General features: G+C 48.7%; 1 protein-coding gene across 6 annotated transcripts in view; it reads left to right on the top strand.

Annotated features, from left to right (window-relative positions):
- Positions 1 to 16,414, top strand: part of MICAL2 (microtubule associated monooxygenase, calponin and LIM domain containing 2) — a 181,519-nt gene that overhangs the window by 26,605 nt on the left and 138,500 nt on the right. For all 6 annotated transcript variants that reach the window (XR_337220.2, XM_027767848.1, XM_006167425.2 and 3 more), the window contains exons 2-5: positions 7,612 to 7,819; positions 11,682 to 11,798; positions 13,075 to 13,176; positions 14,447 to 14,602. Coding sequence is in view for 5 of the 6 variants with exons in the window: in XM_027767848.1 (XP_027623649.1) it covers positions 7,612 to 7,819; positions 11,682 to 11,798; positions 13,075 to 13,176; positions 14,447 to 14,602 (583 nt within the window). In the remaining variant the exon portion in view is untranslated. The remainder of the gene's footprint in view (positions 1 to 7,611; positions 7,820 to 11,681; positions 11,799 to 13,074; positions 13,177 to 14,446; positions 14,603 to 16,414) is intronic.

Below are 16,414 nucleotides of genomic sequence, written 5' to 3'. Positions count from 1 at the left end.
AAAAGAAGAAAGGCAGCTGGCCTGCCCCAGGCCTCGCCCTGACCTCCCTGCCTGGGAGCTTCTTGCTGGGAACAGGATGCCCCCAGAATGCCAGCACCAGAGCTGGAGGGGGAAACCGTGTAGGCTCAGTTGGAAGAAAGATCACAGAGAGAAAACTGACGCTATGGAAAGCAAGATAAATTGTGATTTGTCACATCAAATGGTATGTTTAAGATCTGTGCATCTCATTGTACATACATTTTACCACGGCAGCTGTGTGTCCAAAATCCCTAAAGGAACGAGAAACGCAGGCGGAGGGATTATGGTGTGACCATACCCATGGGGGGTGCTTTCTCACTGCCCTCTCCTTCTCATCTCTGTCTCTCTCTAGTGAGCACACATGACCTCTGTCAAGTTAAAAAATATTGTTTAGCTTTAAAACAACAGAATTAACCTGAGCAATATTGAACTCCAGTCAATGATAGACATCCTGAAGTATTTGGGAAGAAACTTACTGATTCTGCAATTTAGTTGAAATGCGCCAAAAATGAAAATAAACTGATGAATAAGGCGATACCTAGAAGAATATCGATGTGATAAGGCAAGAAGAGTCAAATCTAATTAAAGGTTTTTAGATGATATTTGAGTATTCACTAAAACCCCAAATACCCAAATCGTTCAGCTTTTCAGTGTACTAGAAAAATGTTATATAAAATGTTGTAAAAAGATATTGTAAAGCTACTAAATTGACAACAGATGGAAAAGAGCCCTCAATGGAAAAATACATGAGTGAATGCTATGTGGGAATATTTACAAATATTTAAAATGCTGACGAGAAAGCTAGATATTAATATGAAGAAAACTAGAACTAAGCCTAGCATATTTTTCTGCAGTGGATTCCCTTGATTGTTATTATTTGGTTGGTTGGTTTGCTGTAGGCTGCATGCACTTGCTGAGAGAGAGAGAGAGAGACAGAGAAAGAAGTGAGAAAGCACCCTCTGGGGAGATGGCTACACGGCAATCCCTTCTCCTTCATTTTTGTTTTGGGATTTGGGGCACATCACACATGTGCCCTGTATGTTTTTCATGCCACCGGGTTCAGGATTTGAACCATGCAGTTAGCCATGTGGGATCCAGACACCTTAACCACCACACCACTGGATGGCCCATGGATTTCTTTTTTTAATATTAAAAAATATGAATTTTTACTTTTTTTTAAGGGAGAGAATGTTTTAGGCAGAAGCAAAGCAAGTGCTTAGTGAGGCCCTGGGCGAGAGAGGGAGGGGTAGTAGAAGCTAAAGACAGAGGGAGCCTGAAGTTACAGTCAGAGAGGGCCTGACAGCACGGCGAGATCGGATTTTGAGCCCTGACTTCCACGGGGAAGCATTCAAGGACATAAGCGAGGAGTGCTGTGATCTGACTTTAGAAGGGCTATTCTGTCTGCCCTTCTGAGAGTGAGGGTTGACTATACATGGGACCAGAGTGGAAGCAGGAAACCAAGTGGAAGCCCTAGAACCAAAATAGGGTAAGGTGGGGCTGTCCGTGAGGAGGCGAAGGCTGGCTGGCTGCCGCATCCTTTCCAAGGGTAGTCGGTAGGGCCTGTTGGCCAGTCGGCTGTGAAGGAAGAGGAGAGGATCAAGGTGGAGTTCAGATGTCTGACCCAAGCAGCTAGAAAAGCAGGCATGTACTTACCGAGACGGTGACGCCCGGCGGGGAGAAACGGGCTCATGGGAGGGAGCACCCGAGACAGGCTGAGCCTCAAGCGCTGTGCTTGCAGCTCCCCAGCCAGGCATGGGGCACGGGCACTTCCACGGCCTTGGACAGAATGTGTGTGAAGGAGACGATGCCCGATAGTCCGGACCCTGTGGGCACTGGAGACAGGTGCTCCTAAGAGGAGGGAACACGGTTCAGGTGAAGGGAAGCGCAAACGGGATGCATGTTTCCAGAGGAATTAGTGTTACTTTTCTTGAGGAGCGGAGCGTAGGATATGTCTTCCCGTTTCCTTTCTGTTCATTTCTGAGGTTGTTAGCGGTGTGTGGTTGGGAACATCGGGGCATGACTGAGACACAGATGAAAGTCTGACTAGGGCACGGCCAGCCACGTCAAGCCAAATGAAATTTGGCCCCCTGTGCAGAGTGGCCCTGGATGTCCCCTGAAAAGCCCTGTCTGGCGAGCCCTCTCTTGGGGAACCTCCATGGCTGTATCTCCTGTGCGTCCCCCTCAGGCTACCCAGCAGGATGAGGCTCTGAGCCAGGCCCCACAGCACCCCCCTACATGGGCATGGGGGTGGCACCATAGATTTGAGCACTCTGTCCTGTGATTCTTTTTTTTTGGGGGGGGGAGTGTACTTTTTTTTCTTCTGAAACTTTTTTAAAATTAATTAATTAACATTTATCCCCTAAGCATCATCACAATATACAAATGTGGTTTCCCATCTAGAAGATACTGCATGGTGGCTTAATCACACATGTTATCATTAGTAATTTTCCTAAGCAAGCTCTTTCTCTTGCAGTAACTTAGTAAGAGAGAGGGGCTTCCTGTTTGCATTTAGGTAAGTGGCTGGTCCTGAAAACCAGTGTGGCTACAGAGCCACTCCAGGAAGCATGGTGGCACGTCCCTGGCACCGGGCACTGTCCCAGGGGCTGGCCTATAGATCATCATACCAGGAGGGTTTCTGCTACCAGGGAGACACACCATGTGTGACCTCCCCTCAGCAAGCTCCCCTGCAGGCTGCAGCCTCACCAGGGAAGGCTTCTACTGTCCAAGCCCAAACTCCCACAGCCAAGGCACCTGCCAGTGTGGCTTCTCCAGATCCACTGGCTCAGGCTCCATCCAGCCTGTGAACATCCACCTCGGGAAGCTAACAAAGGCCGGCCTGGACACGGCTTGATCTTTCCATGCAGAGGCCCTTGAACTCAGCCTGAACTCTGGCTTCCTCAGGAGACCACAGTGTGTTCAAGGCAGGGAAGGGAAATCGCTCACTCCATCCTGGCCAGAGCCCCTGGGTTTGGGCATTACTCTCTGTTAAACCATTAAGAACGCCGACCTTAGACCCACACTCCCTGGGTTCGAATCCAAAGTGGACCACTTGTATGTGAACTTGGGGAGATTTCTGACCCTTTTCATCTCCATTTCATATTGAAAATTGAAAAAGGGTACCTCAAGCATGCAGCTTGCCTTTTCTGTGCCTCCGTTTTCTCACTTACAAAGTGGGAGTGATAACAGCATCGTAGGATGGTTGCAAGGATGAAATGCGCAGTGATTAGACAGAGTCCAGAAGACAGGGAGTGCTGAGCACAGTACAGTCCACCTGTTCTGATCCTCCTTTCCAGAGGAGGTGCCAGCACGTTGAGCAAGTTCAGAAACCACAGACCCTGGCCTGCCTGCCCCTCCAAGAGCTGGTTTTCTTTTTCTTTGAATCTCTATGTATTTATTTTCTCTGTGAGATAGAGATAGAGACAGGCACCCCAAACAGAGTCCCCTCGTTGCACTCTACCCCAGTCCCAGCCAGCCCAGAGCACAGGCATGCAACTTCTGGCATGTACAGGGAGGACCCAGGATGTGAACCCAGGACCCATGTGGGCTCAGTGGAGCCACGTGCGGGCTTCCTGCACTCCACCTCACTGTGCTGTCTGCACACAGAGCTCCCAAGGAAAGCAAAGGCCAAATTCAGAAGTAGAAATGTGGTCGGCAGACTGCTAACCCCTGGCTCAGTCCCCTGTCCCCTCAGTGCCTCCCTCTGGGAACTGAGTCTCTTGTGCATTCTTGACAGAGTGTCAGTGCACCACCACTTGTGGGTGGGAAGAGGAGCAGCTGGAAGATGCACCACCAAGGCATGGGTGGTGCTGGTTGGGCTCCTCTGGGGTGGACCCAGAGTCCCACATGAGCTGGGGCGGCCCCAGCCCTTGTACCCTGCCGGTGTCATCCCCTTTCCACTGCTGGATAAATAAAGAGCTGGTTTTTCCACAGTTTGTCTCCTCTCCAAAACACTGTTGAGCTTATCTGTACAGTGGATTTCCTGCTGGGGTCAGATCTGCCCTACTCCCCGCTGGGCAATAATTCATATTGCCTGAGCACACAGATAGCTGACGTCCGTGATGCTGGTGGCCTTGGCAGCCCTCAGTTCCCCGAGTCTGGGTGGGAATCTGCAGACATGAACCCCAGCTGATGTGAAGTGCACATCCCAGTTATGGATGGAGAGCCCGACATGGGTGGACGGGAGAGTGCGGGAAATCCATCCATCCATCAGCTATTTATGGGGCCTCATGTGCCAGGCCCCAGACTGGGCTCTGGGCGTGTGAAAATGCAGAAGACACGGGGCAGCTTTTGAGGAGCACTCAGCCTGGATGTGGCTCACGTAATCACCCCAGGGAGAGCTTCATTCTGGGTGAGCAGTAAGCCTGTGGGAGGAAAGGGAGGAGCCTGCAATCTAACTCGGGGCTCAGGGAAACCTTAGGACCGAGTTTTTGTTGTTGTCTTTTCAATATGTTTATTTATTCTGAGACAGAGACAGCATCTTCACATCATCATCCACCCCAGCCTTCAGCTAGCCCTGGGTCACAGATAAGTATGTGCCCAGTTCATGGAGGTCTCTGGACCTGAACCATCAAACTTCCCATGTGGGTCTTCCTTACAGAGCATCGTGTTTTACTGCTGCACTATCCAGCCCCAGGGACTTTCAGTGAAAAGTTTTCCTTTCTTGGACATAAGCCCTCGGCAGTGATAGCCAGCAGAGTCTGGAGAAGGTTGAGAGCGCCCGTGGGTTGCGTTCCCACAAGCATTTACATCTGTGATGTGCTGGGACCACACCCAGCATCCAGCGCCTCAGCAGCAGCCATGCTGGGAAGGCCTTCTCTTTCCTGTCCTCATCCAGGCGTGTGGCTGCCTGGGTTTGGGCCTTCTGTCAGAACACCGACTTCCCATGTTAACCATAACAAGCGTGTTCAGAGAGGAACTGGTCTGGCCTCTGCCAACAAGCCAACAAGCCCTCTGCACTGAATTTTCTCCCTTTATGTAATGAGGCCCATTAGTATTTGCTTTGATTTTAGATTATGGTATGACTAGCATCTTGGAAATTTCAGCCCCAAAATAAGCGCTGGGCCCAGGATGATAGTAAAACTGAGCATTTGCCGATGACATTTCAGGTTTAGCAAGGAGGGTCAGAAACAGTACACTAGCTACTGTTTGCACACAAAACACACAGCAGCTCTTGACTGGTGGGAAAAGGACCTCCCCGAGCAGGGCCAGGTCAGGCCCAGCAGATGGGAGGCTGCAGGAAAGCCCCTCTCCTTCCCTTCCTGGCCTCCTTCACCCCACATCCTATCACCCCCACTCCATCCCTGGCCTTCGAGTGACAGAACTCAGCAAACAGGAAAAGATGCACTAATTGCAAAGAAATGCAGCCATCCAGACTTAACCCCAAAGCAAACCTCACAAGTGTCAGGGTTTGGAATCAGGCTTTGAAATGACCGTCATTGTCTGGCTATGTAGTAGAGGAGCTGTTTGGGGTGTGAGATAAGGGCTGAAGCTGGGCTTGGGGGAGCTGGTTCTCTGCAGGCAGCTTTATCCAGAAAGGAAGTATACCCACTCACTCCCAGACTTCTCTGGAGTTCCATCTCAGCAGTGACCTCATTTCCCCTAATTGGGTGTCCACAAACCCTTTGGAAGCTTCCAACCAGTAAACCATGCTGATTGCGGTATGGGAGCTCCTGATATGCTTGTTTCTACTTTCCCTTTGGGACCCTGGAGGCCCAGAGGAGTAATAACTGGATGATGGAATATTTGCTAGATGAAGGGGAATGTATTTTTTTAAGATAAGTTTTGATCCCTAGCAGAAGGGAAGTTTCCAGATGTCTCTGCAATGTTGAGGAGTGAGGAGAGAGTGTAGATCTCCTTGCCAGTTGCCTGACTGGGGTAGCTTTAGCTGTTTAGACTCTCCACCCCAACATCTAACATGAACTCCTACCTCAGGAAGGAGTTTCTTCTGATTCTTTTAGCCAAAGAATTCAATACCATCTTCCTCTGATTTTATATAAGGATTGGTGCTCCTTGTAAGGTTTTGTTTGGATGGAGGGGCTTTTGCCCACTACAACTATCTGGGTCATTGTGTGTTTTCCCTTTTGTCCTAACAGGCTATGTCTTCCCTAGGGAAGGACCTTGGTCTTGTTTACCTTATGTCCCTTAAGGACTTAGCTCGAGACTTGTATGGACTCCTGTTCAGTCACCCCTGTTCGTATGCTCTTGGTGCCAACAGGATCAAGGCCACAGTCTTCATTCGTGTTTAAGACCTTCAATATTTGACATCAGACTGACTCTGACCTCCTCTCTCTCCTTCCCTTCCCTTCTCCCAAAGTATCCTCTTCTTCATCCACCTTGAACTTTCTTTCTTTCAATGAATGGCTATCTCATCTGCTAACATCTTTTTTCTTTTTGTTCCCAGCCAACCAGATGCAGTATAGCTTGGTGGGCTCTGGAATGAGACCACCTCAATTTGATTCCTGGCTCTGTCCCTATTTATTTATTTATTTATTTATTTATTTTAATTGCCAGAGGGCGCATGTGTTCACCAGGGAGAGAGAGAGAAAGAGAAAAAGAGGGAAAAAGCACCCCCTCAGTGGGGTGTGGTCATGCCATAATCCCTTTTTTGTTCCTCTGTTCTTTTGAGATTTTGGCTAATGGTATTGAGCATCTTTTTATGTACTTAACTAACCATTTGCATAGCTTCTATGAAGATATGCCTATTCAAATCCTTGGCCCATTCTTAACTGGGATATTTGTATTTTTATTGTTATATTACAAAAGTTAATTATGTATTTTAGATAAAATGTTTCTTATCAGATTTATGATTTGCAAATATTTCCTCTCAACCATTTGGTTGTCTTCTCACTTTATTGATAGTGGCCTTTGAAGCACCAACTTTGTTTTTGTTTGTTTGCTACCGCATGCACTCGCATGCACCCATGATCCCTTTCCTCCAGCCTCCCGCTCCTCAGGACCATCTGAGATCTTAGATGACATATGCACATGCCTGGCGTGTTCTCACACCAACCTGGGCATCCTAGCCATTGGCCATCGGCTCCCAGCCTTCCAGGCACTTGCATTATCTCTGCGCCCAGTAGCTAGGCCAGTCAGGGTTTGATTTTGATTAAATCCAATTCATTGATTTTTTTTCTTTTTGTTGGCTATGCCATTACTGTTATACCTAGGAAACTTGCCTAACATAAAATCTCAAAAGGGTACTATATGCTCGTAAAAGTGATTGCGTTTACAATGACCCTATGAGGAAAGAGTAGTAGACTTACTTCACAGGTCAGGGAACTCAGAGCTCAGTCCCTGAGCTGGGCTTTAAATGCAATTCAGTCCACTCTGAACCTCCTGTGCATGTTCCTGCACCTTCTCCCCAAGTCCTTCCAGCTCCATGTCCTTTCCAGGGCTTAGCGTGGTGGCTGGGGCGTGGTGACCCTACAGGTAACATATGTTGGACCCATGAATGACAGGCCCTAGCAGGTGCCCAGTTTGCACCTGCTGGCTGATTTGGATACACTGGGGTTTGCTCCTCAGTCATACTGCTGACTGGTTTATGTCTGCAATGTAGAAGTGATGGAATGTCTCCCTCCTCTCTTACCTCCACAGTGTCTCATCATCGGGGGAGGACCATGTGGCTTGCGCACTGCCATCGAACTTGCCTACCTGGGAGCCAAAGTGGTCGTAGTGGAAAAGAGAGACACCTTCTCCCGGAACAATGTGCTACACCTCTGGCCTTTCACCATCCATGACCTGCGGGGCTTAGGAGCCAAGAAGTTCTACGGGAAGTTCTGTGCCGGCTCCATCGACCACATCAGTGAGTGGAGTCAAGAGTGAAGAGAAGGACTGTCCTGGGTGGGGCACAACTCCCACATTTAGGAGTCCTGCATTGCTGTATCTTGCAAGTCCCTGGGGGCTCCAGATACCCAACTTACTGACGTAGTAAAGGACCTGCTCGTGCCTTGGGTCAGACCCTGTGCTTGCCCCGTAGGTCAGGGCTGTGGCGTGTCCTGCTCACCAGAATAGCTCCAGGGATAAGAGCTCTTGACACATTGCAGATGCTCAGTAAGTGTCTGTTAACTTACGTTGAGCAGATAGGAAACACGGCAAACAGAGGCAGAGCTGAGTAGCATAGTCTGGACTCTCGGGAAGCTCACAGAGACTGTCAGTAGTAAAATGTGCTTTAATAGTTCATCATTCTTCCTAGAGGAGTTCAGAGGAGGGAGCCACACAAATGGACTGGATAGGTGAGACCCTTTTGTGCAAAAGAGTCTGGATACTGTGCTGCCAGTGCTGAGGGACCATGACATGTTCAGGACAGAGGAGTGACACATGCCAGTGCTGAGGGACCATGACACGTTCAGGACAGAGGAGTGACACATGCCAGTGCTGAGGAGCCATGACACGTTCAGGACAGAGGAGTGACACATGCCAGTGCTGAGGAGCCATGACACGTTCAGGACAGAGGAGTGACACATGCCAGTGCTGAGGAGCCATGACACGTTCAGGACAGAGGAGTGACACAATGGACTTGTGCTCCCTGGCAGACCCCATGCCCATTTCCATGCACTTGAGAGAGAGAGAGAGAGAAGGGGAGAAGGCCAGTGTAGTACAGTGGTAGTGTAAGACTCTGCGAGGCTGAGCCATGGGAAGGTTCTGAGCTCCTGTCCAGAGGCCTTCCTGAAGCCCGTGACTCCCGCTGACTGAGACCGAGGGTAGATTGCAGAGTGAAGACTCCGATGGGAAGTCTCTCTGTCTCCTTAAAGAGAGAAATAAATGAACTTTAAGCCCAGGGGAGCATCATAAAGGGACTCGAGCAGACTAAAAAAGGGAAATCAAGAACATGGATTTCAGGTCCTGTTGGGCTGAGTGCTGACACAGGGCAAGGCCCTTCTGCTCAGCATTCCTCAAGCCTCAGTCTCTTGGGGCACGATCTGTGCAGGCAGACTTGGGGAAAGGCAGAGTTGCTCCCTTAGCTTTGCAAGGCGAGGGCTTTAGCCATGTTTATATTTAGCAATAGTGACCCATGCAAGTCAGAGAGGTTAACACTGTGGAGAGAGGTCAAGGGTTTGAACAAATTTGGGTCCAAACTCAGTCTCTACCATTTCCGTCTGACTTGGGTCAAAATCTTTACTTGGGTCAAATTCCTTCAAGCCTCTATTCTGTCTCCTGTAACATGTGAATAATGCTCATCTCAGAACTGCCGAGGTTAAATGGGGTCAAGTCTGTAACGTGCTTAGTGTTGCTCCCGGCATGTCCTAGGTGCTCAGGAAACTGCTTTGCATCCATCCGTGTGCAGTGAGCAGCAGGCAGCTTCAGTGTCCAGAGCTGCATCTCTCAACAGTGTTTTCTGTGGAGAGGGGTGGGAGGAGAGCCCTGAGAGCCACATTCTTATGAGGACAAGAACTGAGGGGAAAGGAGTGGGTTTGGGCAGGCATGACCAGGAAGCATTATCAGCCACACAAGGTGTAATTTATTCAGATACAGGAGAATTTACCAGCAATGGCCTCAGACCTTATTCCCACTTTGGGATTAGAAAATTCCAGGAGTCCAGTGGGGGAAAACAAAAATGTGGATTTGTGCAGAAAGCTGCAGCATCAGCTTTCAGGATGTTCTCCACCACCCACGGAATAATGTACACCAGTTACCAATTTAGAACCACAACACTGAGCGCCGCTTTCTCCTCAAGCCCTCCTGAGAGGCAGAGCTGAGCACCAGGAGGCCCCTTGGTGCCCTTACCAGTGAGCTGTCATTTAACCCCCCAGCTGCGCTCAGCATGCACACATGCACAAGTGCTGGAACTGAGGCAAGTCTCTGGAACTGAGGTGGGAACATTCAGAATATCATGAAGCTTAGCTCCGGTGCCCATGAGAAGGGAAGAGGGAGAACTGAAAGGGTGAGCACCTGGTGTGTGCTAGAACCAGGCAGACCAGGACCCCGAGGGCTGTTTCGGGCAGGAGGTGGTCGGGAGTCTTTACCCCAGCTGAATGCCTTCCTCTCAGACCAACTGCACGCCCGGCCTCAGCTGCGCTCTCCGCCTCACCCTATGCCCTGTGCCCTGTGCCCTGTGCCCTGTGCCCTGTGCTCACACCCTCCTCCATCTCCCACCGTGGCTGGCTATTGCAACCCCCACCTCAGCCTGTTTGTTCTAGTAAATGGCTCCTCCTATGCTCCTGGGAAGAGAATCCAGTGGCAGCACTGCCCGTCCCAGACCCCCTTCCCCTCCTCCTCCATCCAAGCACCCTGAGTCCAGGCAGAGCCCGCCACCTCCTCTCCAACTCCAGTCCCTCTTCGCTTCCTTCTCTCCTTTGCATCTACCTCCATCCCTTAGTCCTCCTGCTACTCATCTCACACTGGTCCCCCCAGCCCTCCAAAAAGAAATGGTGTTCACTCAGTTCTCCAAGAGCTTTCTAACTCCAAAGTCTCTGGCTTTTTAATTCTTTTCTTTTTATTGCCAGAATATTCATGCACTTGCATGCATTTTGGGAGTTTATCCTCAGTGATTGTCCAACTAGTCTCACTTGAGCTTTACCTTTCTCAGCAGATTTTACCATGTTCTCCCCGCAATGAGGCATGGTCATGCCACCATCTCTCATCTTCCATTTCTCCATCCTATCAGAATTTGAGGCATACGCACACACATGCCATGCATATTTTCAAGCTTACTAGGACTAGGATTTGAGCCTTGGTTGACCATGTGGGATCTGGCTCTCAATGCATAATGCCTAACTAACCACTGTGCTATGGGGCTGACCCAAGGTTCTATGACGCTTTGAAATATTCAGTCCTTAATCTCTGTGTGAAATGTGATATTCTTGGTTCTTCCTCTCTTGGCTTCCAGGACCCCTACTCAGGTCCTATTTTTTCTGCCACCCCACCTACCCCATCCTAACCACCACCCCCTGCCCTATTCCATGTACCTGTGTTGGCTCCATTTCAGACTGTGTTGCGTATCTCCTATGTCTAGCGTGGTACCTGGCATATTGCAGATGCTCAATAAATGTGAAATGAGGGGGGACACAGGAAGTTTAAAACTTCTCACCCTGCAGAAAAGTATCTGGAGGCATACCCATTTGTGCTGAATGGCAGGGGACAAATGAGGTTCTACTCATAGGGGGATTTTGAAGAGTAGATAGGAGGTGGAGAACCATGAGCCCAGCTTGACGGGAGAACTTCCCATCCTGCCCCTTACCACTGGATGCTAAGAGCCTAGGCACAGACGCCAGCCAGTGAGCCATCTGTCGCCGACTTGACTATGGCCTCTCACTCTCTCTGTCAACTCCTCTTTGTTCCACCTTTATCTTATCAAACCCAGAGCCAGCTCAGGAAGGAGGCAGGACAGACAGAGCACTCTCAGTGTAGCATTATCTGAGGGCTAGAGTAGAGTCTTGGAGTCACACAGACCTCAGTCCATAACTGTGCAACCTTGAGCGAGTCACTTAATCTTGTGAAACCTCAAGTTTCCATCCATAAAATGAGAATAGTAATGATCCTCAACGGCCTCCATAGGTTAAAGGAGAAGATGCAGTGCACATGGCACAGAATCTGTGCTCAGCAGTGCTCACCGTTGGCACATGACTATGTTCAGAGATCACCGAGCAGCGGTTGCACGGCCTTCGGCCTATGAAGCACACAAGCATTGCTTCTGATGTTCCTCTCTTCTCCCTCCTTCCCAACAGGTATTCGCCAGCTGCAGCTGATCCTGTTCAAGGTGGCCCTGATGTTAGGAGTGGAAATCCACGTGAATGTGGAGTTTGTGAAGGTTCTAGAGCCGCCTGAAGATCAAGAAAATCAAAGTACAGCACAATCTTATTTTTCTGTCTAGAAATCAGATACGGGACAAGATGGAAATCACATCAGCAGCTAGGAATGTTGTTAGAGTTATTATCGGGAGCTGTCGGACATGATTCCATTGAAGGAGATTTTACCTTTTCTGATCAAGCTATCACTTTAGGTCTGCTCTTTAGCTCTGGGAGGATTTATTATTAAGCTTTAAACCTATAAATGTATTATCCTGACCCTAGGAGATGATACTTGGGCAAATGAAATCTAATCAGTAAGTTAGAGAGAAAACATAGGGTTTTGTTGTTTGTTAAAATTCATTTACATGCAGGTCAAGTTGTGTGTGTGTGTTCACACATAAATATGTGGATGTACCTGTTGCACCCATAAATACTTTAAAGTCAAGTAATGAAAGTGAGATTCTAGAACAACTATGATCTGATATATAATATGTTTCATCTTATTGAGGTACCACTTATAAGCTGTAAAATCCACTTCTATCAGCCTGTCTGACTTAATAAGGATTCCCTTCTTCCTTTCAGTATGCTTATTTAAATTCTGGTCTTTCACACACACCTCTGTTCCTATATCCTTTCTTATTGTCAGAATCTCTTGCCTGGGAAGAGCTTTGAGTTTGGAGCTAGCTGAGTGTCAGAGACCTCATAGTTTCCTGCCTACGGGACACTTCTGATTTCTCCTATCCTCTTCCCAGATTATCTGAGATTTGAGGGAGGTTTCAGCTGACCTTGGTAGAAGAACAGCATATGTCATTTCATATTCTGAGACTTTTGTGCTCAAAAGTTTTTCCAGACCTTTAGTGGGCATTAGATCCTAATGGCGAGTAACCAGCCAGGCATCAGCTGAAAATGTTTTCTAAAAGGCAGTGCACTGCACAAGACACATTATGAGTGTGAAGTAGAAATTGAGACATGACACCCTGAACACCCTTTTGGGTCTGTTTAACAGTGGGAAGGCACCAGGAAATGTGAAGGAATGTGAAGAAAACATGGTAGAACCTGCTGAAAAGAGTAAAGTTCAAGTGAGGCTACTTTGAGACTCACTAAGGATAAACTCCCAGCAAGAGCTAGCAAGACCAGGTTTGGAATTGATATGCTGGTTCTCTTGGTCCTGGATGGAGCTGATTAACGTGTAAACCTGGACTGTTCTAGGCCTCACCTCTACGAATGTACCTGCTTGCATGGTCCATTTCACAGGGCCAGTGTAGAGGGGATTTAATCACTCTCTTCCCTCATCTCCCAGCCAACTCATACCACTTTTCTGCCCTGCTAGAAATTGGCTGGCGGGCAGAATTCCTCCCTGCAGACCACTCTCTGTCGGAGTTTGAGTTTGACGTCATCATTGGTGCCGATGGCCGCAGGAACACCCTGGAAGGTGAAGACTCTTCTTTGGGGCTGGGGATGTGGGTAGGAGTACAGGAGTGGGAGTGCGTGGATGGGGCAGAACGGTGGGCAAGATGCCAGGTGCCATGGCTGGTCAGGAATGGAGAACAGAGTAGACTGTCCTGCCCTTCCCGAGATAATGTGGGCTACCCTCCTGGAGGCTGGAAGTCCAAGATCAAGGCGTTGGCAGGGCTTGGGACCAGCAGTTAGCGCAATGACTATGTCGCTGGATTCCCACAGTCAACCGCGGTTTGCGTCCCGGACCCAGTGGCTTAAAACTCACGCCGGGCGCGTGTGCGTGCGTGCCCAAGATCCCGAGAGGAGAATGGAGGAGAAGGGATTGCGGCGTGACCATCACCCCTGGGGGGTGATTTCTCACTTTCTGTCTCTCTGTCTCTCTCTGTCTGTCTGGTGAGTGCACGCGCCCTATAGCGAAAACCTCTCCCCCCAAAAAAAGGTGTTGGCGTGGCTGGTTCCTTTGGGAATGATGAGGAAGCGTTGGTTCCATTCCTTTCTCCTAGTTTCTGGGAGTTTGCTGGCATTCTTTGCCATATAAAAGCATCTCCCCACTCTCTCCCTTCATCATAGGTTCTTCCCGTGTGTATCTGTGTCGGCATTTCCTCTTTTCATAAGGGCAACAGTCATAGTGGAGGGGTCCACCCTATTCCAGTCTGACCTCATCTTAACTAATTACAGCTACTGTGACCCCATTTCCAAAGGTCACACCCTGAGGTACTGAGGGTTAGGACTTGAAGATATTAATTTTGGAGATTGGGGGTGAGAAGAACACAATGCAACCCATAGTAATTGGAATAAAAAGAAAATTTGTTAAAATGCTCTTCTGCAAGGATTCAATCTAATAATCCTACTTTTCAGGGGAAAAAAAAAGATGACAATGCTAATAAAGCATTTTCCATCACATAAGTTCCACGTCATGTGGGCCTCCAGGCATCTGTCTAGCACATGCCAAGCACATGTTTAGAAAGAGGAGTTCTGTGGTTGCCTGTTGGAGATGACTGTTTTAGCCTTTTGTTTGCCGAAGCCTACAGATTTAGAAAAGGATGAAGTCCCTCTGACCCCCACAGGCCTCTGGTGACAGGCTTCCTCCTGCAGGGCAGACCTCAGCGTGTCTGACTCTCTAGAGATCTAGAATCCTGGTTTTAGTGGCCTGTGGGGCATCCGAGAAGAGCTCTCTCAGTCATCTTTTTCAGTTTTCACACCAAATCCTGAAGAAAGACCCTTTTTCCTTTCTCCTCACGCAGGCTTCAGGAGAAAAGAATTCCGTGGGAAGCTGGCTATTGCGATCACTGCCAACTTCATAAACAGGAACAGCACTGCAGAGGCCAAGGTGGAAGAGATCAGTGGTGTGGCTTTCATCTTCAACCAGAAATTTTTTCAGGACCTTAAAGAAGAAACAGGTAGGACACTCACTTTGTCTCAGCCAGGCCACGGCCTGAGGGTCTTAAAGTGTACAGAGGGCATGCTGGCTTCAGGCTCTTGGCACAGCGAAACTTACTTGGATGGAATGTCTGCATTTTGAGCAGAGTCTGCATTTTGAGATAGATTTTTTTTTAAGAGATAGTTTGCCTTAGGGCACATATACTCACTGGGAAGAGGAGACAGAGACAGTGAGAGAGAAAGCGAGAAATCTCCCCCTAGGGGGAATGATCCCGTAGCATTCTCTTCTCCTTCATTCTCCTTCTGGGATCTTGGGCACTTACGCACACATGCCTGGCATGATTTTTAAGCCTCCGGGTCCAGAACTCAAACCGCAGTCAGCCATGTGGGAATCCAGCACCTGCTACACCATCTGCTGGTCCCTTGAGATAGGTTTTTAACGGGCATACTTCCCTCAAGGACAAGGTTGATTGTCGGGGGAATGTCCTGAAAGTTGTACATGAACATAAGCAACACCCAGAGTAAATAAAGATTTAGGTATTCAGTAGACATTTACCAAGTGCCTACAATGTGCCAGTACTCACTACTGTAGGTTGTGAAGTCAAGGCAGACATGGGTCCTCCCAGAGTGACTCTGTCTCGTGAGGTATAGTCGCATGAACTTTCTTAATGCAGGGTGGTTGGTGGGGTGCCCGAGGTCAGGTGAGATTCGGGGAGTGCTCTGAGGAGGCAGCCAGTAACCTGGAGGCAGTAGGGGATACATCAGCTGCCCTTCTCCAGGAGGACATCCAGGGAACATGACGCTCCCTGGCAGCAGCTGTCACCCAGCCATGGACCTCGAGGATGGAGGCAATCTCTCATTCACTCAGCAAATATTTATTGAGTACCTACTGTGTGCCACATGCTGTTCTAGGACCTGAGACAACAGTGAACAGAACGAAATCCCTCTCTCCTGGGGCCTCTAATGTGTAGGTGCAGATACTCCACAAACAGGTAAATCAGGAGCACGCCTGGCCGTGATACAGGTGTGAGAGAAGAACGAAGTAGGGCAAGAGCAGAGTGGGAGAGAAGCCTGCTGCTGGCCAAGTACACTCCAGATTGTTTTCCTTTCTTTTCAACCTGATTTAAAATATGTATTTCCTTTGGAAAAGGCAGAACCGCGTCGATGTTAAGTAAAATCTTCACACAGAAAACAAATTACCCACAGCCTGGACCTAGCACAGGAGCAGTCGTCACTGCCCAACTCCTTTTCTGTCATTTTCCCATTCGGCGCTTACTTTTAGGTGGCTTGAACTCCAGTCATGGCTCATACTCTCTGCTTTTCTGCTTCCTTCATTCAGTGCCACATTTTAAACATAGTCCTCCCGGTAACCAGTTTAATAGGCTACCCAATGTCTCATCGAGTAGAGGTACCGTCACAGCCTAAGTTTAAACCAGGGATTGGCAAACCATGACTGGCTGCACGTGTTCATGCTGCCTTCGAGCTAAGAATGGTCTTCTATTTTTAGAAGACTGAAGAAAAATCCAAAGAAGACTACTGTGTGGCCATGAAACTTGGTGCAATTCAGATTTCAGAGTCTGTAAATGAAGGTATGCTGCTGGGACACAAGCACGCCCATTAGTCTACATCATTCTGCGGCTGCTCCCACCCTAAGTGGTGGCTACAGAGGCCAGATGCCCCTCAAAGCCAAAAATATTTACCGTCTGGTTGCTTATTTAAAAAAAGTCTGACCTCTGATTTAGACCCTCCAGCTATTTACTGTTACAGATAAAACTGCTCCAATAATCTGTAAGATTGCTTCTGTGAATGGGATTATTCTAGCAGACCGTGCT

The sequence above is a fragment of the Tupaia chinensis genome, unplaced genomic scaffold, assembly GCF_000334495.1.
Source record: "Tupaia chinensis unplaced genomic scaffold, TupChi_1.0 Scaffold144767_1, whole genome shotgun sequence".
NCBI classification, from domain to species: Eukaryota; Metazoa; Chordata; class Mammalia; order Scandentia; family Tupaiidae; genus Tupaia; species Tupaia belangeri.
Note: the sequence above shows the minus strand (reverse complement) of the source record. Positions and strands in the feature narration are given on the sequence as shown.